General features: G+C 53.4%; 1 protein-coding gene across 2 annotated transcripts in view; it reads right to left on the bottom strand.

Annotated features, from left to right (window-relative positions):
* The window catches only part of TCF20 (transcription factor 20), a 129051-nt gene that overhangs the window by 16178 nt on the left and 86198 nt on the right, over positions 1–26675 (bottom strand). For both annotated transcript variants that reach the window (XM_049771529.1, XM_049771530.1), the window contains one exon: positions 14360–20158. In XM_049771529.1, the coding sequence (XP_049627486.1) occupies positions 14360–20158 (5799 nt within the window). The remainder of the gene's footprint in view (positions 1–14359; positions 20159–26675) is intronic.

Raw genomic sequence — 26675 nt, 5'->3', positions numbered from 1 at the left:
CTTTGGTTGCATTATTTTTCTTTTGCAGAGGACATACAGTACGATGTCACCAAACAGCATTTATTATTTTGCTTAACAAAAGGCCAACCCAGGGGCCAGAGCAATAGCACAGTGGTAAGGCACGGACCTGGGGTTCAACCCCCGGCATCTTATAGGGTCCCCCAAGCCTGCCAGGAGTAGTTTCTGAGTGCAGAACCAGAAGTAACCTGAGCCCCGCTGGGTGTGGCCCCGAAACAAAACAGACAAAAAGGCCTACCTAGGTTCCACTAATGATGCTTTGGGCGAACCGATTCTGGGTTTTCTGTTCTCTGGCACCCTATGAACACTATTTCTCAGCAGCCCAAGAAGAAAGCAGCAGGACTTGATCCAAATCAGCCCAGTGTTCTGGCCCGGGAGCCGCTGCAGCTTTCAGAAGAACAGGGCTGGTGCCCTTTAAGAAGATGGAAGGAGGGGTGATGGCAGTAATTAGCACATTTCCGATAAGAGCCGCTTAGGGAAGCGAAGCCCAGTGAGGCTGACCCAGCGGGAGTGGAGCTGAGAGGCTGGGGAAGAGGAAAAGCAAAGCCGAGCCTCCCCACAAGCCCAGAGAGAGAAAGCCTGGAACCCAAGTCACGTCGACTGACTAGCTTATTTTTCTTTTCCCCTGGAGAATAAGGTGGATTGGCTTATAAGAGAACGGTCACCTTTTGTGCATCTTTTCTGCATCTCCAAAGGCATCTTTCAAGAGAAATGAGCTGCCAGAAAAAGAACTGTCCACAGGATACTGCTTCTCTCTGGCCCAGGAACCAGGTGGATGTCTCCAGAATTCCTGGAGAAGTCCTCACAGGGGCTGGAGTGACTTGTGAACGACTTTAGCCGCTGAGTGGAGTGGTCGCACCAGCAAGCCCGGCTCAGAGGCCGCTGTCCGGGACTTCCCATCTGTGCAGACTCCGCTGAGGCTCGGGGCGGCCCCACGCTCAGCGGAGCTGTTCTGAGCCATCCTCCTCCTTCCTTTCTGGGCTTTCTTCTCCTGCCTACATCAGTGGTTTCCAACTGCCAGTCTGCCTGCCGGTCCTCGTGAAAAGCTCAACAGCGCTAGCCTAGCCTTTCTCCCCACCTCCCTTTCCTGTCTTCTCATCTCTCTCAGCGAACAGAGTTCAAAGTGGCCAGCAGGCCTGGGGAGAGGCTCAAAGGGGCTGGAGCACGGCTTTGTTGCAGGAGTCGCGGGTTCAGGATCAATACCCCGGCACTCCAGGGCGAGGGGCCCCAGCAATGGCTCTGAGCACCTCCCCGCCCCCCTCAGTCATTAGGCAAAATCACCTATTCAGAAGCAGCAGGCTTGGGGAGGGCAGATTCCACAGGACAGACGTGGGAAAGCCAGAACAGGCGCCACCAATTACACCTTCCTCTGGTCTCCACACTCTGCCAGGCTTTCTGGGGGCTCTTTGATGAGGTGGCAAGACGGGCCACCCCTAATTCTCATGACCCCGTCTTTGCACAGGTTAGCTGGCTGGCTGGCGTAAACCTGAAACCCAGACTGGCAGGGGAAATGCTGACCTTCAGAGCGGAGGGGGGCACCGGTGGCCCAATACCCCCTCCCCCAAGGCTGAGCTGGCAGCACCCCAGGTGCTCCTTATGGGGGAGGGAATTGAACTTTTTGGTTCAATCTACTTTCACAAATGTGGAAATGTTGTTTTAGAAGATTAATCTCAGAGCAGCAAGAAACACCACAGAGGCCAATCCTCACCCCAGCAGATGAAGCAGACAGACGTTGGGGGCTCTGGTTTGGGGTGAGAAACGAATGGTGAGGAAATCCCATCTTCTCACACCCTCACTGCTCCTGACTCCCCTCCCCACCCCAGCCACCTGAGGGCTGTTCCACGATGAAGCAGGCCTCGGTGGCTGTGAGCAGCTCACCCTGGCTTTCCATTCCATTTCTCTAGAAGCCGACTCCTAGGAGTGCCCGGATGAAGGATGGCTGAGGTCCCTGCCAGTCTCCTCCAGCGTCTGTGGAATGAAGCTGAGGGCCTCTGGGGCTCTCCGCTCCCAACTCAGGCACAGCGGTTGTGTGACGGGAGGTGGTGCCATCACGGGGGCGGGGGTGCGGAGGGGGGGGGGCTCCCGCATGGATGATGCTACAATTAAGTGACACACAGAGGGGGGCAGGCAAACTAGCCAAACTGGGAAAAAAAAAAGAAAGAAAACCACCAAAAAACTGAGCAAGGAGTTTCTGGTCGAGTCGAGAACTAAAGACAATAACTGGGGACGGACCGCAGCAATCACACAGCAGGGATGGCAGTGGCCCCTCTGGATATGATCTCAGGCACTCCTTGGTGGTCCTCCAAGCCAGGTGAGGAGAGTGAGATCTCTGAGCAGAGAGCCAGATGTGGCCTCAAACCCCAAAAGGAAACAAACAGTAACTAGTACTGAGGTTGGTGTCCTCAGTCCTGGCGGTGTAGGGGAGGGGGTCACTTCAGTTTGAGACCCTGAATGGAAGTTGGGTCTTTTTGTTTTTAGGGTTTTTTTTTTGTTTTTTTGTTTTTTTGTGGGTCACGCCTGGCAGCACTCAGGGGCCACTCCTGGCTCTATACTCAGAAATTGCTCCTGGCAGGCTCAGGGGACCATATGGGATGCCGGGATTTGAAGCACCGTCCTTCTGCATACAAGGCAAATGCCCTATCTCCATGCTATCTCCGGTCCCCGAAGATGGGTCTTGAATGACCCTCCAAGAGCTGGGCAAGACCATCATGTAAAGGGGGGGAGGTCTCTTCACTCACAAGAGGGGGAAGATCTCTCTGGGAGAAATGCTGGCTGGGATGAGCGAGCAAGCGAGCAGGGTGCATCTCGGGGGACCCCTCTGCTGGAGGCTTTCAGCTAGCCAGTGAGGTGCTCGGTGCAGAGGTAGAAGGCGGGAGGGGACGTGAGGGAAACTGGTTCAGAGCAGGGAACAGAACAGTGCTCCCTGGCAGGCTGCCACGTGGGCCGGGCCTACCTGGTACTCCCTGCCCGAGTCAGTACGGCTTTTCTGTGGGGACAGGCCCACTGTCCTCACAACACACCGATCTACTCGAAGCTTGGGCAGCTCAGGGCTGCGCAAACCTTCAGCAAACCTCCATGAATCAAGTTCTTTGCTCTGAAAGGGCCCCCACACTTCCCTCCCGCACACACGCTCAGAGTCTCAAAGGCATCTGGGTCTGAGGCGAGCACCCCTTCCTGGCCCCCAAAGACCTCAGTAATTAGCTGCTTCCGGCTCCGACCTCTTTGCACTGGCTCATTCTGTTCAGAAACCTACCAAGCCTGCGCCGCCCTCCTCCACCCCACGGCGGCACTCTGGGCCTGATGTGCTCTGTCTGATCTCCATGGCTGCCTCGAACCCAGCCCGCCCCTGCCCCTCTGGGAACTCCACCTGGCCCCCAATCTGAAGCAGCCTCAGAACTCAGGGCCCGTCTCGTTCTCGTTTTAATCGTGCATACAGCTTTGTTCCTGGCTCCGGGCAGGGGCTGACCAGCTACTGGCGGAGTGAGGAGTTCTGGGCGCTTGTGAACCAGGGTATGAGCTGGCAGTGTCACAGTCATGCAGGGTCTGGCAAAGCTCGGACTTGGGGTGGGGAGAGCGACCAAGGCGCCTGACTTGAAGTTCAATTCCAGGAGGTGACTACTCAGGGCCTTCACAGATGTCTGGCAAGTCCAGGGGCCAGTAACCCCCCTGACAGGGTGACAGCAGCCTTGACACCATCGGAGAAGGGGAAAAGATACTCCTGTGAGGGGAACCGGGAGAGGTGGGAAAGCGAGTTGTTTCTGAAATCAAACTACAGGCTCCAGGATTGTGGCAGGGGTGAGGGTCCCACAGGCTGCACAGCAGAGCATTCACGAGCCTGCGAATGTGTGTTCGGTGGGAGACGGCTGCACGCCCGGGCCTGGCACCAGAGTCCTGAGTTAAGCCCTTAGCTCACAGGGCGTCTCTCCTTCCTCATCCCTCATCAAGGTGGAGGCTGCCCTCTAGCAGGTCAGTCCAGGACAAGACCGAGTCACCTCAGACCCTCACACTTGTCTCGGGAGGCTCAGCGGAGACACAGGACAGCCAGCCAAGGCTGCACGGTTGTCTGTAAAAAAAAAAATGAGGATGGTGGAAAAGACCGCGAGGGATTCGGCCTCATAAAGCAGCACCACGGAGGCTGGAGAGGCGAGACAGGACAACATATAGAGCATTTGCTTTGCAAACGGCCAACCTGGGTTCAATCCCCGCCATTCGTCATGGTCCCCTAAACACTACAAGTCATTTCTGAGCAAAGAACCAAGAGTTAAACCCTAAGCACTGCCAGGCATGGCCCCAAACAAAATAGTTCCAGGACAGGCAATGAAGATAAACTGATTTCCCTGAGGAATTATGGAGTTGCACACAGAAAAGATCGTTGCTCTTAAGAATGGTCTCTTCAGGGGCCGGTGAGGTGGCTCTAGAGGTAAGGTGTCTGCCTTGCAAGCGCTAGCCAAGGATCAGGACCGTGGTTCGATCCCCCAGCGTCCCATATGGTCCCTCCAAGCCAGGGGCAATTTCTGAGCCTTAGCCAGGAGTAACCCCTGAGCATTAAATGTGTGTGGCCCGAAAAACCAAAAAAAAGAATGGTCTCTTCAGAAATTAGGATCTCAGGGCCGGGAAGGTGGCGCTAGAGATAAGATGTCTGCCTTGTAAGCGCTAGCCAAGGAACGGACCGCGGTTCGATCCCCGGCGTCCCATATGGTCCCCCTAAGCCAGGGGCAATTTCTGAGTACTTAGCCAGGAGTAACCCCTGAGCATCAAATGGGTGTGGCCCAAAAACCAAAAAAAAAAAAAAGAAATTAGGATCTACTCAGTTCTTTCATAAATGATTTCCAGCTTCTCAGGCGGTTTGGGAGAAACACGTTAGTTGACTTTCGGTGTCCAATTGCTTCCAGAAGCTTCGTGAAGCTCCTATTCTGTCTGGTTCCATTCTGAAGCGGGGATGGGGTGTGTGGCCTCTGAGGCTGACCCAGTCCCGGGGAACTGCTTGGTGACACCAACAGTCAAAGTAGCTGGTACCAAGCGGCACACCAGCCAGAGAGGGAATGAGGGACCTGCTGGTTTAAAGAGCAGCCGGTGAGCTCTAAGTCAAAGTGCTTTTTACAAACAAGAGTGGGTGAGATGCCAGTCTGTGCAGGGTGAAAGGAAGAAGCAAAGTCTTGCACCAGCAAGTAACTTTTTATTTTGAGGAGCTGTCCTTCCAACGCATTAATATATGTTAAGTCCTTCCAAGAGCACTCTGTAGAAGTAAGCTAAGGGGACCGACTACCTGGCAGATCTGCGGTGTTATCCCAAGGAACAATTAACCAACGAAACCCCCTTTACCTAGTTTCTACACAGAGAAAACCTCAAACGAGGGCCTACCTCTGACTCATCGGAACCAACAATTAAGGGGCCTGGAGCGATACTGCAGCAGTAGGGCATTTGCCTTGCACGCAACTGACCTAGGACAGACCAGGCGTCCCATATGATCCCCCAAGGAGCGATTTCTGACCGCAGAGCCAAGAGTAACCCTGAGCCCACCAGGTGTGACCCAAAATATCCCCAAGCCCCTCAAAACATAACCAACACTTAAGCGCTCCCGTTTTCAAGCCGGGAACCGCCTGGTCTCTGAGGCTCAGTCAGAGAAGGAGCCTGGAAGCTGTTAAAAGAGCAGGTTGGGTGGGAGCGAGAGCACGGGGCAAAGCCAACCTTGTTTGGATTTGATGGTCAGCATCCCTATGGGTCCCACAAGCCTCCCAGGAATAATTCCTAAGAGTAGAGCCAGGAGTAACCTGAGTAGTGTCAGGTATCATCCCAAAACAAAACACATAACAAACAAACAAAAAGGGCATGTTTCACAGGACTTTTCTACAGCTGCTCGGTGCCTTGTGGAAGAAACAAAATCCATCCAAAGTGAGTGTCACAAGGATGGACTGAGCCACTTCAGAGGGAAGGAAGCCTGCTGCCCTGCTCACTGGCCTGGGGCTTGTGCTCGGCGAATGTCCCGTCCCATTCCCACGGGACACGCTGCCAGACGTGGTGAGCTCACATGGTGAGCTGCCAACACTGCAGATGAAATGTTGGGGGCCTGGTGCAGGACGTCGGTACAACGGGTAGGGTATTTGCCTGGCACGTGGCTGACCAGGGTTCAATCCTTGGCACTGCATGTGTTATCCTGAGCCACCAGGAGTAAGCCCCAAGAATAGACAAATGTATGCCCCCCCCCCCGAAGAACCCAAAAAACAAATGTTAGGGGGCTGGAGAGAGTTCAATGGTCTGGAGTGTACGCTAGTTTACACTCCGGAGACCCGTTGGTCCCCTGGGGCACCACGGGGGATGGGGGGGAGGGGGAACTCACCAGGTACCCTGTGGGTTTCCATCCTATTCGCTCATTGGGTGGAAGCACCTTTGGAGTAAAGCATCTTTCGGATGGTCCCTCCCCTACCTGATCTCCCATGGGGGGGGTCTTTGGGTTTCCAATAAAGACCCCTGGGTCTCTGGGGTAAAACTCATTATTTCGGTTTTCTACAGCTACATTTTTTTAAACTTTATTGATTGATTGATTGACTGGTTTTTGGACCACACCTGGCAGCACTCAGACATTATTACTGGCTCTGCACTTAGAAATCGTCCTGGCAGGCTGGGGGCCCATATGGGATGCCTGGGATCTACTTGCAAGGCAAACCCCCTACCATTATGCTATCTCTCCAGCCCCAGAGACTGCACTTTCTGCTTGCTGGTCTTAGTGCCAGGAGTGGAAGGCTTTCAGTGGAAGTCCTTGAACCTGTTTTATCTCCATAACTGTGCATGGATTATTTCCTTTGTTGGCATTTGCTCCCAGACCCGTGTCTGCCCGATCCCTTGGGCACTTATTCATTTATTCAAGAGTCAGCCTGAGCACCTTTGACCCAAATTGCCTGGCTGCCCCTGGCTTCCAGAGCTAGTGTCCAAAAGTGGGCTTCAACATTTACAGACAGGAACCCAGCTCTACCAGAGACAGGCACGCACCTCCCAGGGCTGACCCAGCCCCCCACAACACCAAGGAATGGGTCGGTGCCCACTGAGGAAGCTCCTAGATCTTCAGGGAAGGTATTTTTAGCCCAAGCAATCCTGGGTCACTGTCCTATTTATGGCTTTCTAAGAGCGCTACAAAACCTCGCTGAGGTCAACTCCTGAAGGCAGACTCTGAACTTCTGAATCTTCAGACAAGGAAATTATTCACCCAGACAAGAAAAACATACACATCAAAAAGGTGACAACCAATTAAGGAGAAACAGTAAATTTCTGAACGAGTGACCAATGAGCATACAACACTGAAACAGGGATCAGGGGCCAGGGCCATAGCACAGCGGGGAGGCTGTTTGCCTTGTCTGTGGCCAAGGTGGGTTGTCTCTGGCATCCCACGTTGCCCACAGCAGGGCCTGGAGTAATCCCTGAGTACAAAGCCAGGAGTAACCCTGAGCACCATCAGGGGTGGCCCAAAACAAATAAAAAAAAATTAAATAACAACAAAATAGGAATCAAAGTCACTAATCTGTGAACCTAGAGAGATAACATAAAAACTCAGGAACGTTCTGAGGGTGGTCAGCGTCTTCCGACCCATTAGAACTAGGACACATTCAAAGTAGTTTGTGTCTGTCAAGACCCACAAAATGGTCTTACTTTGTGATTTAACAGTCCAACATATGGAAAATTTTTCCATATTCCTCCATGAATAAAAGGGCTTACTGCTGCATAAAATTAGTAAATTAACTGGAGGTTTTTAATGCTCAACGGTGCAGAAATGGTTGGATAAATTACATTACAGCCACATTAAGGCAAAAAACAAAAGTCAGATTATCACCAAAATTAAAATGAGAAAACTTGGGCCGGAGAGGTGGCAATGGAGATAAGGTGTCTGTCTGCCTTGCGAGCGCTAGCCTAGGACGGACCGTGGTTCGATCCCCCAGCATCCCATATGGTCCCCCCAAGCCAGGGTCAATTTTTGAGCACATAGCCAGGAGTAACCCCTGAGTGTCAAACAGGTGCAGCCCCCCCCCAAAAAAAAGAGAGAAAACTTGAAGGAAAAAAAAAGGCCACAGTCTAGTTTTTGTGGTATAATGGTGGTGATTCTGACACCTGGCTTCTAAAGGTTTTTAGAAGTTTAAGAAAAGCCCACCTAGAAGGGTGCTGTGAGTGTAGGGGCTGGGCAGACAGGAGTCAGGCAAGCTAAAAAGCTCACCCCCAAATGTAGCATTATTACTCCCTCTAGTGAAATAACAAACAGACGAAATCTAGGAGAAGCAGTAGCAGGGAAAGGGCCAGTCTGTCTGCCCATCAGTCTATCTGTCTGCTCATCTGTGCATAGTCCCATCAGCCCCAGCTCACAGCTGTCTTGTTGCACCCGAGTTCCCTTGACTCCACGCAGGCTCCTGCAGCCACACCAAGTCTCCTCTGCACAATGGCTTTCTCCAGCCTACGAGGGCAGCAGGAGTTCCAGCACGGTGGGAAACGCCTCTCTCAGCTAACTTGGAATCAAAAGCTTACCAGTTTCCCACCTATCAGCAAACTGAAATAAAAACCAACCAGCTAGTATAGTTCTGTCAGTACCTTGTAAATTTTGGATATTAGTCCTTTATCTTGAATAATTTCTCCCACTCAGTGGGTGGCCTTTGTATTCTGGGCACTATCTCCTTTGAGATGCAGAAGCTTCTCAGCCTAATATAGTCCCATCTGTTTATCTCTGCTTCTACTTGTTTGGAGAGTGCTGTCTCCTCCTTAAAGATGCCTTTAGTCTCAATGTCCTGGAGTGTTTCACCTACATGTTGTTCTATATAACTTATAGTTTCAGATCTGATATCAAGGTCTTTAATCCATGTGGATTTTACCTTTGTACATGGTGTTAGCTGGGGGTCTGAGTTCACTTTTTTGCAAGTGGCTAACCAGTTGTGCTAACACCACTTGTTGAATAGGTTTTCCTTGCTCCAGTTAGGATTTCTTGCTCCTTTATCAAAAATTAGGTGGTTATATGTCTGAGGAACTAGGGCCAGTGAGATGGCATAGCGGTAGGGCATATGCCTTGCACACAGCCAATTCAGGACAGCCAGTAGTTTGAATCCTGGCATCCCATATGGTCCCCTGGGCCTGCTAGGAGCGATTTCTGAGCACAGAGCCAGGAGTGACGGCTGCCGAGTATGACCCAAAAACAAAACAAAACCAAACAAAAGACAAATACTCTTGCTGGGGACCCGACATGTGAGTTGGCATGCACATGTGGCTTAGACAACCCACTTTCTACTAGTGTTTCTCCTGATTGCTACATCAGCCTCGGGGACTTACTTTTGCTTTTCTTCCTCAATCCTATGACTTTTGTTGCTTCCCCAATCCCAGCTGAATCCCAGCTTTGTTCGTCCCTCTTCTTTCCTATCAGCTGCACAGTCCACCATGCTCCTTGTTGGTGTCTGTCATGAGCTCTTGGCCCCTACTAGCTCTTTTTTTATTTTTAATATAAATTCTTTATTTAAGCACCATGATTACAAACATGATTGTAGTTGGGTTTCAGTCATAAACGGAACACCCTCCTTCACCAGTGCAACATTCCTACCACCAATGCCCCCTTTCCCTCTATCCCTCCCTCCAAGCTAGTTCTTTTTTTTTGGGGGGGGGGCACACCTGGCAGCGCTCAGGGGTTCCTCCTGGCTCTACGCTCAGAAATCACTCCTGGCAGGCTCGGGGGACCTTATGGGATGCCTGAATTCGAACCACTGCCCTTCTGCACGCAAGGCAAATGCCTTACCTCCATGCTATCTCTGGCCCCCCCACCACACACACACACACACACACACACACACACACACACACACACACACACACACACACACACACACTAGCTCTTAACAAGCAAACTCAGTGGCTGTGTGCCCACACTACCCGCTGCTTTCCTGGGCTCCCTGACCAAGTTCAGCCCGAACTGCGTGATTCTCATATGCTTAGACACTGCTAAACAAAAGGACCGACCCATAGGTCAAGTGAGGGCAGGCAGTGTTTGGGGCCAGCAGCAGCCCAACGCACTGGCACTTTGCTGCTTCGCAGAATGACAAACCCAACACTCACAACCACCTTCTCTCTGGGGCTGTGATGGGCTTCCTGGCTTCACCTTCGCAGGTGAAGGTGCAGATCACAGATTACGAAGGAAACAGCTAGGAAAGGGAACCCTAGCACCCAGCCAGCGTTCAAATCCATTTATGATTTAGTCTTGGTAAATGTTTGTTGTGTGTACCTAATTTATATATGAATATACCCCAGATTGTGTAAAAATGTCTCAGGTGAGAAGGGATCACAAGTAGAAACCATTTAAGGAGCCAGGGGGCTGCCAGGTGGAGAAGAGCTGGGAGCACAGCGTAGGGGAGGCTGTCCTTGTGAGCACAGATGGGGACCCAGAGGACACTCAGGCTAAAGCCTCCATCAGACAATGAAGGGCCCAGAGGGCTACCTACGTGTTAACATGTAGTCACGTTTCCATAATGCATCAATCTAGGAACGTGTTTCTGTTTTGTTTTCTTGTTGTTTTTTTTTGGACCACACTCGTGGAATAAGTCCTGAGCACCTGTGTGAGCCTTCCCTAAAAGAAAAGCCCACCTGGAAGGGAGCTGTGAGTCCACAGGCTGGGCAGACAGGAGTCAGGATGTCAGCGCCTCAGGACACGGAAGGGAGGTGCAGGCTATCAGGACCCTGGAGGCTACAGTCACAACTCTGAGGCCTTCCCGCACCAGGGGCATGCAACTGTCAAGGCTGTTCAGGTCAGAGGCGCTGGGCAGGCACACTCGAGAGACCCCAGCTGGGTCCGCCACAATCTGAGGCCTGCATAGAATCACACTTGAGGGAGGAGGCACAGTGGCGCCCACCTTTACAATTTTGGATTTTCAGTCATGTTCCCTCACGTGGGCAGGAGACGCCACGTTATTTTGTCATAAAGCCACATTTGTCAAAACACCTGAAGGAGAACGCGGTCCCAAGACGGATGTGCTGAGACCTCATCTCCGGTGCAAGGGCTGCAGACACGCTTGTCGCACACACCTGGAGAGAACGCATCTGAGAAAGTCGGAGCTATGGCTAGGCTTGAGGTGACCTTGGAAGATGGAATCACCATCTAGCTAACGTTAAGTAAAAGGCGATTCCTGTCATCTTCATTTGTTCTTGAGCACATTAAGGAGACAGAAGCCTGGTGAGTGGATTAGGAGCAGGTTTTATAGTCATGGCACACTATCACTTGAATAGTCAGAAGCATAACTTGGAGGTGGGGTACCCATCACACCTGCTGGTGCTGGCAAAACCATGTGGAGCTGGATGGAATCTGGGGCTCCCTCTGACACGCCAAGTCCTCTGAGCTCTCTCCCTGACCCTAACTTTCCTTCTGAATAGGAGCCACAACCAGTGACGTTGGGGGACGAGGCCACCAGGGACAGACTTTGCAAGGCTGTGGTGGGGAAGCCCCGAGTTGGGCCGCTACTCAACATGAGCCAAATCCCTGGGCCAAGAAGCTAATTTCCAAGCAACGTCTGAAACCAGCACACCACTGTGTGTCACAGAAAAGCAGAAAAGGTACGGAATGGTACCTTCTGCCTTCCTGCCACACGTCCTGGCTTAAGAGAGAATGAACCACGTGTGAGTCCTGACATTAAGTACCCACACATGAAGCTGGTCTTCTAGTCTTTGGAGAGAATCTCAAACACGCCAGACTTCCTTGAAGGTCGTGACCCCACCACAAAGCAGTAAACGTACTCAACACGCCTCATCTTGAGACCATCCGGGCTCAGCCCTAGGAAGCTGCCTGAATGTGCTCAAGGCTCCCTGGGCCTGCGACTGTCCTCTCCGAGAGGAGCACAATCTCGAGAACAAGAGGCCAAGGTTTACCTTGGACTGCTAGCTCTCTTGCTTTTGCCTGCAACTGCTGAACGCTGTCCTGGAAACTGCGAGTGGAGTGGCCGTCAGGGTTCCACTAATAACATGCACAGCTTAAAGCACCCAGGACAATGTGCTGGGACCATGGATGAGAACTGGGATGCCAGGTGGTCGGGAGAATCCGGCCAGCACTGGGGCCACCTGTTCCTCTCTCCTCTTATGAGGCTGGAGAAGAGCCAGCAGTGGTAGCCATGGCCCAAGGGCCGTGTGACACCTAGCACAAAGGTGCCGAGTAATAGGCTACATTTTCACACACTGCTCATCCTGAAACCAGTGTCATTTGAAGACTGTCTTTACTGAAAGGGTGTTGGTTTTGCTATATGCTCTAGCCTGAGACCTTTATTTTTTGGGGGGGGGGCACACCCAGCAGTGCTCAGGGGGTTCCTCCTGACTCTGCACTCAGAAATCACTCCTGGCAGGCTCGGGGGACCATATGGGATGCTGGGGATTGAACCTGGCTCTACCCTGTGTTGGCTGCATTTAAGGTAACCATCCTACCACTGTGCCATTGCTCCAGCCCCTAGCCCAAGACCCTGAACCCCACAAATGCTTGTTCCTTCGATCATGTGATTAATTTGGAGCATTTCTAACGTTGGTTTTTTGGATTACAGCTGGTGGTGCTCGGGGGCTGCTCCTGGTTCTGTGCTCGGGATCAAGCCTGGTGGCGCCTAAGTGCCCATGAGGCGCGGGGGAGCACATCTGGGTCTCCCACACACAAAGCTGCTTTGCAGGCACTCAGACCATTGAGCTTTCTGATCTTGAAGGTCTTGAAAACGACCATTTTTTTTTAAGTTGCTTTTCAAATTCCCTAGCTAAAAGGCTTCACGTTTAAGTTATTTAGCCAGTGAAAGTTGTGGGGGGTGGGTTGAAGACGGGCGTAGCATCCTCAGTGCCTCTGTTCCAATAATAACATTCCACATTTTATTTTCGGATCAAAGCTGACAGTCGACTACGGCATCACTTTCTGAAGACAGGCCTTCCTGATGAGTTGGAGAAGACAGGCCTGCTGTTTCCTGACATTTTGGGGTTTGGGGGCCTGTGACTGAGCAAGGTCCCGAGATTGAGGGTTTCTACTTTCCACAAAGTTTGGCTTGAGATGAAATCTAGGGAATCTAGCCTTCCAACGGAATTGTGTGGATTACTTGTTACCAATTATTGCTACAGAATGTCTAAAAACTTACACATAAAAATTACTGAGAGTTGGGGCCAGCGAGGTGGCGCTAGAGGTAAGTTGTCTGCCCTGCAAGCGCTAGCCAAGGAAAGATCCCGACCACGGTTCGATCCCCCAGCGTCCCATATGGTCCCCCCATGCCAGGGGCAATTTCTGAGCGCTTAGCCAGGAGTAACTCCTGAGCATCAAACGGGTGTGGCCCAAAAAACCAAAATAAATAAATAAATAAAATTTCTGAGTGTAAAAATATTCAGTTGAAACAGTAGCAGATTGACAGAAACACACACCAGAAAGTTACAAATAAACAAACAAACACACCAACACACCAACATTCTAACCCTCACCCCACCAAACCCTGGTGGCCCAGAAGGGAAGGCTCCTGAAGAGAAAGAGCAGAAATAAAGATAGAAGACGAATGACAATGAAAGGAGGGTGTGAAATAGACTAGAGGAGGAGAGAGGGAGGAGAGAGGGATTCTATCATTCCAGCAAAGGGGAAGATGCCATCACTACCACTATCCCAGGCACGCAATTATGAAACAGACCAAAAGAATGAGTATCCTGATTGTGTGTGTGTGTGTGTGTGTGTGTGTGTGTGTGTGTGTGTGTGTGGTGAGAGTGAGTGAGAGAGAGAGAGAGAGAGAGAGAGAGAGAGAGAGAGAGAGAGAGAGAGAGAGAGAGAGAGAGAGAGAGCGCGTGTGAGCGCACAGCAAGTAAAGCATTTGCCTTGCAGGTGGCAGACCCGAGTTTGATCCCTGACACCCTATATACCACCCCCTAAGCCCTGCTAGGAGTAATACCTAAGCTCATAGCCAGGGGTTAAGTCCTAAGCACCATTGAATATGGCCCAAAAGATCAAAGAAAAAGAAAATATAGCCATAGTATACTTTGTAAACTCCTAAATTATTAGTAAATGCTGAAAAATTTAAAAATAAATCACGAACACAAAGTGCATACAAACTTACTCACTAGGAACAAGAAACTAGTGGGGGAATCAGGCTCCAGGAAGATGAACTGGGAACCTTGTCTTAATGCTCTGGGTAACACTTGCATGATTCTAGAACCTGCAAATCTGAATCATTGCTAAAAGAAGTCAAATCTTGCACTTTTATCTCCTGTCAACTGGGGCCTCGGGACTCTAAGTTGGAGGAATGACCAACTATGTGAGGTACAAATAACTTCACGGGTGAACCAGAGCCGGAATGAAACATCACAAAGCAAAGCAGGCAGCTCGGAGACTGCTGGTACTCACCATCTCTCTGGCTATTTCCAGCGCTTCCTGCAGGCCATAAAGCCTGCCACAGACCAGGTAGATCCCGTTTGCCCAGAGAATACAACCCTCGTGGACCCAAAATTCATTGCTGTCAAGAGGTAGTTCAGGAATTTGTAACTCCAGCTCGGGGCCACCTTCCGAAGTCGAGGGCATGGAGGGCTTTGAGTCCGAGACCGCCTTTTCGCTGCTGCCCTCGGCGGACGCTTTTTTACAAGGAAGGCCCCGGGATAGGACGCGAGGGCCTCCAGCACAGTCTTCCGAGCGATGGCGCCGCTTAAACCGGGGGTGGGCAGCCAGGCTCCTCTGCTCCTTCTGCTCCTTCTGCTCCTCCTCCTCCTCAGTGTCAGTCTTGGAGCCATTGGAAGCGCTTTTGTGCCGTACCTTCACTTTGCTCTGCGTTTCCGTGGCCCTCTTGGGAGGCGGGTTCTTGGGGAGCGTGGCCGCGTAATCCTGGGGGTAGAAGGGTCCAAAGAGGTCGCCCATGTTCCGGTAACTGGCCCACTTGCCGCACAGACAGCACACCAGGTGTCCCATGACGGAGGACTCCGTCACGACAGGTCCCTGCAGCACAAAGGAGGAGGCTGGGAGCACCTTGCTCTCAGTGCTGCTGGGGGGCGGGGTGAGTGACCGCTGACCCTTCCGGCCCCGCACCAATTTGGTCTGTTCTTCCTCCTCGGCATTGATGATCGTACAGACGGCTCCGAGCTCACACTTGTTCACGACGTGGATATACGGGAAAAAGGACTTGTTCTTGGCGTCCGTTTTGTCCAGCGGCTGGGAGGCATACTTGAGCTTGATCTCGGGTTCCTGTGGCTCCACGATGGGGACCGCTTGTTTGGTTTTCCGCTTCCTGGGCTGCGCACCGGGCTTCCTCCGCTCCCTCCTCTGCCTCTGCTTTTTTGGCTTTGGCTCCCCGTCTGCAGAACCTTCGGGGATCTGAGGGGGCTGAGGCGGGGGAGGTGGAGGCTGCTGCTGCTGCTGCTGCTGCTTCTTCTGCTTATTCACACTCCCGATGGGCCTCCCCTTCTTCTTTCCCGACGGGAAATATCCCTTTGGGGGGAAACCCTCCTGCTTGGGGGAAATTGTCACTGCATCGCTCTCTTTCTCTTCGGCCTTGGCGCCGGCCTCTGTGGCCACAGCGGCCACCGGAGGTACATTCTTTGAGTCGGGGAAGATGAGAGGGGCCGCCCCACCCAGGGGGCCGTCTGGTCTCCCCTGGTGACCCCCGGGCTTCTGTGAGGTTGCAGTTGTCATGGCGCCGGGGGCTTCCTTGCCTGCTGTGCCCGTTTCCGGGAGGGTCTCGGTCTTAACCTGGCCGTCCCCGCTGCCACGCCACTCTTCCGAAGGGTGCACCAGGGGCTTCTCCACGTTCAGCTCTTGGCTTGCGGCACAGCCCAGCTCTGACCCCACCTCTCCCTTCCTCTTCTCCATCATCTCGGCCTCCTGCGCTGCGGCACTGCCACCCTCAGGGGGGCCGCTCTTCAGCGACAGGATGTCGTCTAGAGTGACGGCATCCACACCAGCCTCGGCACTGTTGGAGGAGGCACTCCTCCTGATGTTGGGGGACGTGATCTTCTGCACAATGGCCTCTAGCTTCAGTCCTCGGCCTTTCCGTGGGGGCAAGATTTTGGTCTTGGCGGGACTGGTGAGAGTGACGGCAGGGCAGGTTCTGCTATCGGGGCCGGGGAGGTCCTTGGCCAGTTCTCTCTTAGGGACAGACCTGAGATCCTGGCTGTGAGGGAGGTGGGCATAGGAATTGCAGGCCTTCTCGGCGCCTTCTCTGGGGGGGTGGAGGAGGCGCCCACGGTCTTCGGCGTGGCCGCCCTTCACCTCTTGGGACTGCCTCTTGCTGGGGATGGGGGAGATAAAAGAGCGGACGCGCCGCCTCATGATTAAGGGGTTCTGGGAAGAGTGGTCCTCCTGACCTGGCAGCCTCAGCATGACGTTGCCTGGCTTGGACGACTGCGCAGCCTCGGCCAGCCCGTGGCCATCAGCTTCATGGGGGGGCCCATACCGTCTCTGATTGCTCATTCCCGGGGGGCCGCCACTTTTGGCTGGGGAGGTCTGCCTGGAGAGATCCCAGCAGGCCTCCTGCGGGAGCTTCTGGGTGCTGTGTTTCAGCTCGAGGCCTTTGCTGGACAGACCGTCGCTAGACAGGAGGCAGCGGCCCCCGTCCTGACCACTGGGGTCGTGGTATGTCCCCATGGGTGGTCCATACATCATGCCGTCTTTGTCGTTCTTCAGGGGGCTCCGCACCCGGTCCAGGAACGGCTGCTGCCTCGGGCTCTTGCGGGGCCCCTCTTGCCTGTGCTGGGCGGCGGCGATCACTCCCTGAGCAGAACTGCTGCTCCAGTCTTTGTAGTCCTCTTGCTGTTGCTGGTACATCTGCCTCTTGTAATGGAGCTGAGAGTTCAGGCCGGCGCCAGGGTCCCCGTAGGCATGAGCCCGCGTGTTGGCGTGGTAGGCAGAGGCCAAGCTCTCTGAGTTGGGCGCAAAGGGTGTGTGTAAGGAGCTCCGGTTGGCCCTCTCGGCGAAGGTCATGTGTGGGTTGAGGTGGTGAGGGTCGCCCCCAGGCCCCCGGCTCCGGCCCGGAGACAGTTTCAATTTTTCCGAGAAGTCGTGATACTGGGAAGGGGACCGACCCCGCATGCTCTCCCGGCCGACCCGACCAGGCATCCGGCGCATGGGCACGGGCCTGCCGTCCTGGGGGCAGTAGTCCGAGAGGGGATCGTGGGTGGCTGCTCCAGGGCTGACATTGCCTCGGTAGGACTCGTGCTTGATGCCGGCAGGGTGGCAGTGGTCTCCGGCTTTCTTGTTGTTGAAACTGGCCTGGGATTTGGACTGTTCGAAGTCTTCCTCTTTGATCTGCCCACTCTGTGCCTTCAGCTTCGTCTCCATGGAGACCAGCCCACCTGGGAGAATGACCGACTGGCTCAGGCCTGGATTGAGACGCTCGTTCCTTCCGATTCTGGCGTCGGCACCCATGTGTCCCAGCGAGTGAGCCCCTGGGTCCCTGACAATCTGCCTGAGTGGAGATATGTCACAGATCACCGACCTTCTCTCAGAGAGGGAACCCCCAGGCTCATGGGCCGACTGGGCCTCTAGCTCAAACTTTCTGGGGATTGGATAGTCGGCCAGGTTGATCTGTTTCATCTCCGGGGCGGAGCTACTTGACTTTCGTTCCCAGGGGCCCCAGTGGGGGTTTTCCAGGAGGGACCCGATGCTTTTGTTCAAGAGGCCCCTGCCGGCTAGTTCATTGGTCTGACTCACTAAGACGTTCGGCCTCCCGGAGCCTTCAAGGCCTGCAGCCATGCCCTGACTGTGCTCCTGAGTGCTCCTGGAGTACCTCCTGTCGGGGTGGTGGTGGTACCCCTGGAGCACTTCCTGCAGGAGGCTGGGGAACTTCTCGTTGCGACCTTTTCGCTCCACGTGGCCAGCGAAGTCTGCCTTGTCCTGTCCCGTGGGATACTGAGGGAAGCCGCTGACGTTCCTTGGCATGCCGGACCCAAAAGCGTCTTTGTAACTGTAGCGCAGGCTTCCCGGAGATTTGCTGGGCTCCGTCCGGCCAATGAATCCGGGTCCCGCAGCAGGATGCCCGCCCTGCCCATTGCCCTCCCCGTTGTGGTTGGAGCTGCTCTCACCATTCTTGCTGCCTTTGCCCCCCACGGCCGCCACAGGTTCTGGCTGTATGGCTGCTGCATGACTGGCCTCCTTGGCCCCACCGGAGCTGGGGGGCCTTTGCGTGGCTGTGGGGTCATCGTCTTGAGAGCCTTTGTCCGAGCCACCGGGCTTTTCTGCCCGGCCGGCCATAGCCTCCCGGGAGACAATGACCCCAACCGACTTCTCGTTGGCTTTTGGGTTGCCCTCGGAAGATAGCAGTGTGTCCTTGGCACCGGGTGAGGTGGCCTCTTCTCTGGTGGCGGGGCTGCCACTGAGCCGGGGGACTTCGTTTGGAGCCCCCTGCATGGGCGAGGAGCTGGCTTTCTCAGAGGGGCCGCCCTTGTATGTTGTGTCGGAGCTAGTGCTCTGGCCGCTCAGCTGCCTCACCCTCTCACCCTGGTCCTCCGAGCTGCTGGAGCAGCCTCCGTCCAGAGACTCCGCCATTGGGGACTTGAGCTGCTCCTCGGGCTGCGAGGAGCCTTCCGAGTTGGCGCAGCTGTCCTTCTTGGAGGATGACGAGGGCCTCTTGGAGGCCTTCTTCTGGGGGGTCAGGGCGTCGGAGAGCAGCATGTGCTGAACAGTGTTGGGCAGGTTGGCCACCTGGGTGCTCAGGGCACTCAGACTGCTCAGGCCAGGGTCCGTCAGCCGCTTCTCTGGCACCCCTTCCAGCGCAAAACCTTTGAAGCCCGCGGCGGCGTGCGAGTTAGGGCTGGGCATCATCGACGGGGTCGGGCTGAGCTGGGGCATGAGCTGCAGGATCCTGTTTCTGGAGCCCAGGGACCCGCTGCCCTGCCCACACTGGAGGCTGTCCCCGCTCTGCATGAGAGGAGATGGGGTGGAGCTGCAGCTGGGAGATTGGACCACGGAGGCAGCCGGGGAAGGGTTGGAGATAGGGCTGAAGTTCTGGTGGAATTGCATGGGGGAGCGCACGGGCACCTCAGGCTGGCTGTACTGCCCCACCTGGCTCTGCAGGGGGAGCTTGGCAGTGCTGGGGAACTGCATCACGTGTTGTGGGGCGTGCTGCTGTTGCTGCTGCTGTGGTGGTGGTGGTGGTTGCTGCTGCTGCTGTTGCTGCTGCTGCTGCTGTTGCTGTTGCTGTTGTTGCTGCTGCTGCTGCTGCTGCTGCCCCTGCTGGGTCCCTGGTGGAATCTTTGCCGCTTGCTCGAAGTTTTTCAGGGCCTGAGGCTGGTAGCTGTAGTTGGACTGCGTCCCATACGCCTGGGCGTTGGAGCCCACATTATGGCCTTCATACTGGGACCCAGCGTTGACGCTGTAACTGCCATCGTAGCTCTGGCCAGACTGGCTGAACCGCTGCGGGGAGGGGAAGGAGGAGGAGGAGGAGGCGGCCGTGGCAGTGGAGGACTGGTAGTGCTGGCTAAACTGGCCCACTCTCAGCTGGTAGCCGGATGCGGAGGTGGGCAGCGTGGACGGCCGCTGCATGGGCTGCAGGTGCGAGGAGCTGGACGCCGATTGGCCGGCGGCTTGGGGCAGGGGCTGGTGGGACTGGTAGAGCTGCTGCCGCAACTGCTGGACCTGCTGCTGCTGCTGCTGTTGCTGCTGCTGCTGCTGCTGGCTGGACGCCTGCTGTGGGTACTGTGCACTGCCCGGAGAGAAGGGCCCTGCGTAGTCCTGCTGGTAATGGGACACGCCGCCCAGGGCTGAGTGCTGGGCCTGAAACTGGCCCACGTGACCTTCGCTCCCGTACTGATTGCCAAAGCTGCTGCCCTGGGGGGGGCCATAGCTCTGAACAGGCCCAGAAGGCCTGCGCTGCGGGGGCTGAGGGGTCCCTGAGGCCACGGGGTCTTTGCTGCCAGCCATGTAGTAGAAGTCCCCGGGCTCCTTCCGGAAGCCCTGGTAGCCCTGGTGGCCAGACGTCTCACTGGCCATCGCAGCCGTGGCAGCCGCCGCTCCTCGACGTCCGCCGCCGCCACCGCTGCTGCCGCCACCGCCTGCACCCCCAAAATTCTGGAACATCTGGGCCTGCCGAGGGCTGAACTCTTCTATCCGGGACGAGCTGTGGACCTCTTGCGGGTAGCTCTGCTGGTTTCCGTGGTAACTGCTCTGCTCCCGGAAGGACTGCATACTGTTCAGCAGCACAGCAGCAGGCCAACAGCCCTCCTGAAAACGAAGGAGAGAGAAAAAACCATGAGCCACGCATTTCATCGCCGGGTGCAAATCAAACCACCGACACACGCGATGGAGAGGGCACGGTAAATCAGGGGCTTGGAGGAAGACAGTTCTCTGGAGCCCATCTCCTTCTCTTATCCACTTCTAAAAATGCAACCAGAAAGAGAAATGGATTCGGGAGGGCGGCAGGAGTTCCACTGTAGCATGAGGAGAAATACTCTAATTAAATATAAATTCAATATAGCAAACACCTCATTATTAGGGCCGGAGTGACAGGAAAGCAGGTAGGACTGATTTGCCCTGAATGCGACGGATGTGGGCTCAATCCCTGGCATCCCGTATGGTCTACGAATGAGGAATACCTTGAGCACTGCCAGGTGTGGCCCCAAAACAAAACAAAAAGCAAAAACAAACACCCAATCATATTATTAGAGAAGTGAGCTTCCCCTCTGTTCAAATGGATTAAACAATGGGGCTGCACAGTTGCTGCAAATAAATAAAAAATACAGCCATTTCAAAATAAGTGTTCTGGGGGTCAGAGATAGGACAGCATGTAAGGCACTTGCCTTGCAGGCAGCCATTTTGATTCCTAAATGGTCCCACAAGCCCTCCAGAAGTAATTCCTGAGCACAAAGCCAGGAGTAAAAAGCCCTGAGCACCCCTGGACATAAAGCAATGCAGGCGTGCCCTCTCCCCCAGTCATCTTCCCATCCCCACAGTAGTCAACAGGTTACCGTGCAGTCAGCATGAGAAAGAACACATCACGAATTAGATTCAATGAGACGAGTCTGGAACATGACTGATCACTGAATTAATCTGGACCAATAAAGCAAAACTCACCCCCAGCCCAACTGAGAAGCAGAAACACCCGAGATCAGAAAGAAACCCCTTAGCCTAACTGAAGTCTGCAGTGAGTCCACCCCCGGGATGCTCAACTTGAATCAGTGTGTAGATTCCTGAGGGTTGGAATCACCCCCACACATCTAGGGGTCAATCTCTTCTGATAATGCGACTATGTCCCAACTCCCTTTTCAACGATTCACCCTCAATTCCCAAGTACAACGGACGAGGCAGTGTAAGGCAGAGATGTGGTGACCAAAGATCACTGTTGAAAACTGGCCCCAACATCATATATTTTAAAAGTAATTAGGAGGGGCTGGAGCGCTAGCACGGGAAGGGCATTTGTCTTGAACTCGGCTGATCCAGGTTCAATTCCTGGCATTCCATAGGGTCCCCCAAACCTGCCAGAAGTGACTGAGCAGAGCCAGGAATAACCCGAGGACCACCAGGTATGGCATAAAAACAAAACAAAACAAAAAACAAAAAAGAATTACTAAATAAACACATAGGATAAAGTGAGTCACTGAGAGACAGTTTCCAAACTATGAGTTATTATAATTTCTCAGTTACCTCCCTGAGGAAGCTGAAAAGGGAGTAACTGGCAATTAAGTGGCAGTCAAGTCAGTTCTTCTTCTAAAAGATAAGTTTTATTTTCTTCTTTTTCTTTTCTCTTTTTTTGTGGGGGAGGGTCATACATGTCTCTGCTCTGGGCTTACTCCTGGCTCTTTACTCCGGATCACTACTGGTGGGGCTTGGACACCATACTGAGTTCTGGTGATAGAACCTTGGCCGGCCACGTGCAAGGCCAGCACCCTCCCCGCTGTGCTAGTTCGTGGGCCCTAAAGGTCAGTTTATCCCCCACCCCACCCAAGTCTTACACGGCCTCCAAGAGGGAGGCACTTCCTCTGACAGCCTGCCCTCCCTTTTCTTTAGTCTCCTAGCCTGAAGGGGCCAGTGGGCATTTCTACAGAGGAACCCAGTGTACCTGGGCTACTTCTCCCTCCCTCCCTCTCTCTTCCTCCTTCCTCTCTTCCCTGGTTCTAGGGCAAAAGGCCGCTGGATTAGGAAGGTCTTCGCTGGCCATTAAACCCCATTAAAAACAGAAGCCGCTAACTCTGCACCCTCACCCAGGGGCTCCCTGCTTCCTGACCTCACCAAGCAGCCTTCCCCACAGTTATCCCCGTCAATGCAGACATGCTACATCTCCCCAGCTCAGCTGGTATCAGCTTTAGTGGACAGAAACTCTGTTCCCTGGTGTTAGGAACCCCCAGCAGGCATGATATGCGATGGGAATTAGCAAGTGGCAATGAGAACTAGGCCTTAGAGAACCAGACAAAACGAACACATGTGGGCCAAAGAGAAAACTCAGCAGACTTGGCAAATGACTGGACTCAACATCCTTGACACTACATGGTGCCCCTGACAACCACCAGGAATCTCCAAAACCAACCAACCAACGCTTCCACACTCAGAGGTGGGAGTTAATGCTGAGAGGAAAGAACCGTGTGGCAAAAGGAGAGAATACAGGCAGCTCAGAGCAGGTCAGGAAGATGCTGAGCATGCTGCCTGTAAAATCTTCCGGGTCCAGGGGCCAGAGCGAGAGATAGCACAGCAGCGAGGGCGTTTGCCTTGCACGCGGCCAACCCGGGTTCAATGATTACCCGGCATTCCATAGGGTTCCCCAAGCCTGCCAGGAGAGATTTCTGAGCGCAGTCAGGAGGAACCCCTGAGAGCTGTCTGTTATAACCCCAAAACTAACAAAAATAAATTAAAAAGTACACAAGATCTTCCAGGTTCAGATCAAAGAAAACACAACCTCCACAGTCACACGAGAGCCGGAGACTTTAGTGTGGCCACAGCTCACGGTGGTTCTAACTCTGGACTCCCCAAAGTCTGGCCCACTTATGGGAATAGCTTCACAAGCGTCTGTGACTCTTATGTGAAGTCTGATTAAGTTCCCGATCCACAGCTGTCTTGAAACAAACACAAGTCACTTGTAACTCCAAGAAGCTGCCCTGCATCCTCCAGAACAGGCTGCTTGCTGGGTTCCAGCCACCTGCTCGTCCCGGCTTCCCTAAGTCCACTCATCATGCACCAGCTTCATTTTACAGTAGTGGGAGTGGACATAGCGCAGGGGGCCTGGTTGTCTGCCTCCCACACAACACAGCCCGGGAGGAGCAAGAGCCAGTGACTGCTGCCACCTGTCCCAGTGTGCAGTCACCATGTGTCCTTTCCCAACCTCTGCCTCGGCAGCTCTTGCCCCCTTTCACGCTGCCCGCTGCGCCGCTCCTGCTAACGGTGAGCAACTTTCAGCTCTGCATGCCTGCAGCCCTTTGTGCAGGAAATGGTGGCCAACAGGTTAAGTTGAACAAAGACTCAATGCCATAGAGCACAGTGGTAAGGCGTTTGCCTTGCATGCAGGATGGTGGTTCAAATCCTGGCATCCCACATGGTCCCCAGAGCCTGCGGGGGGGGGGGGGGGGGAATTCTTAGCATAGTGCCAGGAGTAGCCCCTGAGAGCTGCTGGGTGTGAACCAAAAAAAAAAAAAAAAACAAAAATTATCTCTCTATACGAAACAGTTTGCAGTTGTTTAACCCCCTGTAAATAAAAAATGAGGCTTCTAGAAACCTCAGAGGACATAAACAATGTTGCTACTGGCTCTAAATTTTTCCTAAAGTTTCTAAGATCACTTTAGCATTAGGGTCTGGTACAGAAGTTAAGTAATGTCTTTATCTTAAACGAGACTGACCAGGGTTCCATACCCAGCATAGCTAATAGCATCCTGGGCACCACCATGTAAAATTCCTGAGCACAGAGCCAGGAATAAGCCCTGAGCAACTCTGGATGTGCCAAATGACAGCCCCTTCTTCCTCCGAACACTAAAGGAAAAAAGATTTGGATTCGATTCTCCAAAGGCCATTTCCCAGCCTCCAAAGCCCTATGGACACCTTCTCCTCTCTACCCTTTGTTATGGAGCTAGAAGAAAAGGAGATGGGAGAAGAGGGAAGGTGGGAAGGAGGAGGAGACCCACCACCACTACCACAATCAACCCATAGTAAAACACATCCTAAAGGGAACCAAATTCAATATTCTAAGCAAATGCAAAATGTGTGATTACCAGGAAGTGAGTGCAAGTTCACCTTTTTTTTACGAGTTCTAAAAGCTATTAGGAAAACCAAGTACACCAGCAGCTCAGAAGGGACTTGGTGGATGTAGCATACAAAACAGGCTCCTAGGGCAGACCTGTTGGATTAACCAGGTCCCTTCCCTGTTCCCCACCCCAGGGTGCGGTCTGGTTCTTCCTAATGAAATCTCAGGTCTCAGGAAAACCGCTCTCTTGAGTTTCTGGTTTTCCTCCAATGAGCGGAAGGCTTGTGTGTTGGAGCTTCCTGGACCTGTTTTACCCCCTTTGCTGTGTGTGGATTATTTCCTGAGTCGTCGTTTGCTTCCAGACCCTCGTCTCTCCAATCTCCTGGTCTTGGAGCCTGAGGCTTCCATCACAAACATCATCCCACTATCAAGAAAACCAGAGCATCCTTGTAATCAGCTTTAAAGCAACATGATTAATGATGAGAAATGCCTGAATGTTCTTGTCCCACAGACCACCACCCCAAATCCAACTTCCTCCCCCGCTTCCTTTCCACTCTTTCCTAACTCTCCCCCATGGTCTCAGAGTGCTGAAGGGGCACCTCACCAAGGACCTAAACTTTGGACCTCCATGTGGCCAACACTCCCTTCTCTCCTTGGCCCAGCACCCCCCACTGCCCAATGTATTCTTTCCAGTTACAAGCTTCTCCAAACTACCCCTCAAGTACCCCCGCCCCTCTTCCAAGTTTAACTATCACACTCTGCTTATTCTCCCTCACCTGAAGAGCCCAGCTTTTGTACTCAGCAAGAGGCTCCTGAGTTAAGAGCCCCCTCCTGAATGTCAGCTGCCCCAGCCCTGCCCCATCCTGTGCCCTGGGGAAGGGATATTCTAGGGCCTGTCAAAAGGCTCCAAAGGCCACTTGGCTGGGAAAGAGAAAAATTCAGGAATTTTCTTCCCCAGTGGCCACCCTGCTGTCATTGGGGCCGGCTGAGACAATAGCTCCAGAAGTGCAGGCAGAGGGCTAGCACCTCTGCTTTGTACCTCTGTGTGGCTGCTACTGCTCACTCAGAGGTGTCTTTTTGCGCCCCTGGTGGCCCCAAAGCTGGCTTAGTCTTTGCAAAAGTCCCAGTCACTTCTACTCTCTGGCCACCACTGTCTCTCTAAGTTCTCTCTCTCCCGCAAATCCCATGCTGGGAAGTATCTTTCCAGAACCCAGCATGGCTCAGGGTTAACTTTTGACAGAAAAAGCAGGAGAGAGACTTGGAAGATGGAAGGAAAGGAGCAGCTGACACTGGAGGTGGCTGTGGTTGCTCCCCAGGAGGCTCAGGATCCTGAGTCCATCAGGACCACCGGCCCGACTTCCCAGCCGCGCTCCTCCCAACGACTGGGTGACTCCTTGATTTTTGCAGTGAAACCTTTCAGACGGGAAGAGAAAGCTTCCCTTTTCCTGAATGAGCCCTGAATGATACAATTAAATGCTCCTCCAATTACACAGTGTGAATGTGCCATCTGTTTCCTACCAGGACCCTGACTAATAGAGTTCTCCCTCTCGTTCCCAGGATTTCAGAGCAGAATATTATCACTCAGGGAGTGAGAGACTTCTATTGCATGCAATATGGCATACCAGAGGGACTCAAATTCCTCCCTCAACAAAACACCTAAAAATGTCAGACAAAACGCACCACCAAGCTGCAGGGAAATAATCAATGCCCAGGGCTCAATACTGAAGGCAATGCCAAAGTCAAGCCCCGATGTCAGGGCACTGGGCACTGGGCTCCAACCATGAGGAGCAAGGAGTCTGCAGGGCTTTGCAGCCATCTGGCAAGGTCTGGGTCTCCGGTCTCCTCCGGTGGCAGAGAGGAGCCGCCAGTCACTTCTGCAGACAGACTCTGAGTAGTGCTGCTTAAGGCTGCAAGGATTTCTATCAATACTGGAGGGGAATTTAAAATAGAGAACAAGTGGGCCCGGAGAGATAGCACAGCGGTGTTTGCCTTGCAAGCAGCCGATCCAGGACCAAAGGTGATTGATTCGAATCCCGGTGTCCCATATGGTCCCCCGTGCCTGCCGGGAGCTATTTCTGAGCAGACAGCCAGGAGTAACCCCTGAGCACCGTCGGGTGTGGCCCAAAAACCAAAAAAAAATAAATAAATAAATAAATAAAATAAAATAGAGAACAAGAGCCAGGGAGATGGCTTAAAAGACTGGGATACAGGCTTCATGTGTAGCAGGAACCCCAGGCGTGGCCCAAAACCCAAAAAATAAAAACTATTTGATCATCTACATATAATCTCTATACACTGGAGCCAGAACGATGGCATAGCAGTAGGGCATTTACCTTGCATGCTGCTGACCCGGGACAGACCCTGGTTCAATCCCCAGCATCCCATATGATGTACTCTGAGCCTGCCAGGAGCAATTTCTTTCTGACTGTCTGTCTTTTTTTTTTTTTTTTTTTTTTGAGCCACATCTGGTGATGCTCAGGGGTTACTCCTGGCTATGCACCCAGAAATCGCTCCTGGCTCAGGGGACTAGATGGGACCCAGTGATTGAACCAGGTCCGTCCTGGATCAACCGGGTAC

Source organism: Suncus etruscus, chromosome 4, assembly GCF_024139225.1.
Source record: "Suncus etruscus isolate mSunEtr1 chromosome 4, mSunEtr1.pri.cur, whole genome shotgun sequence".
Lineage (NCBI taxonomy): Eukaryota > Metazoa > Chordata > Mammalia > Eulipotyphla > Soricidae > Suncus > Suncus etruscus.
The sequence above is the reverse complement of the archived record's forward strand: the minus strand, read 5'-3'. Positions and strand labels throughout refer to the sequence as shown.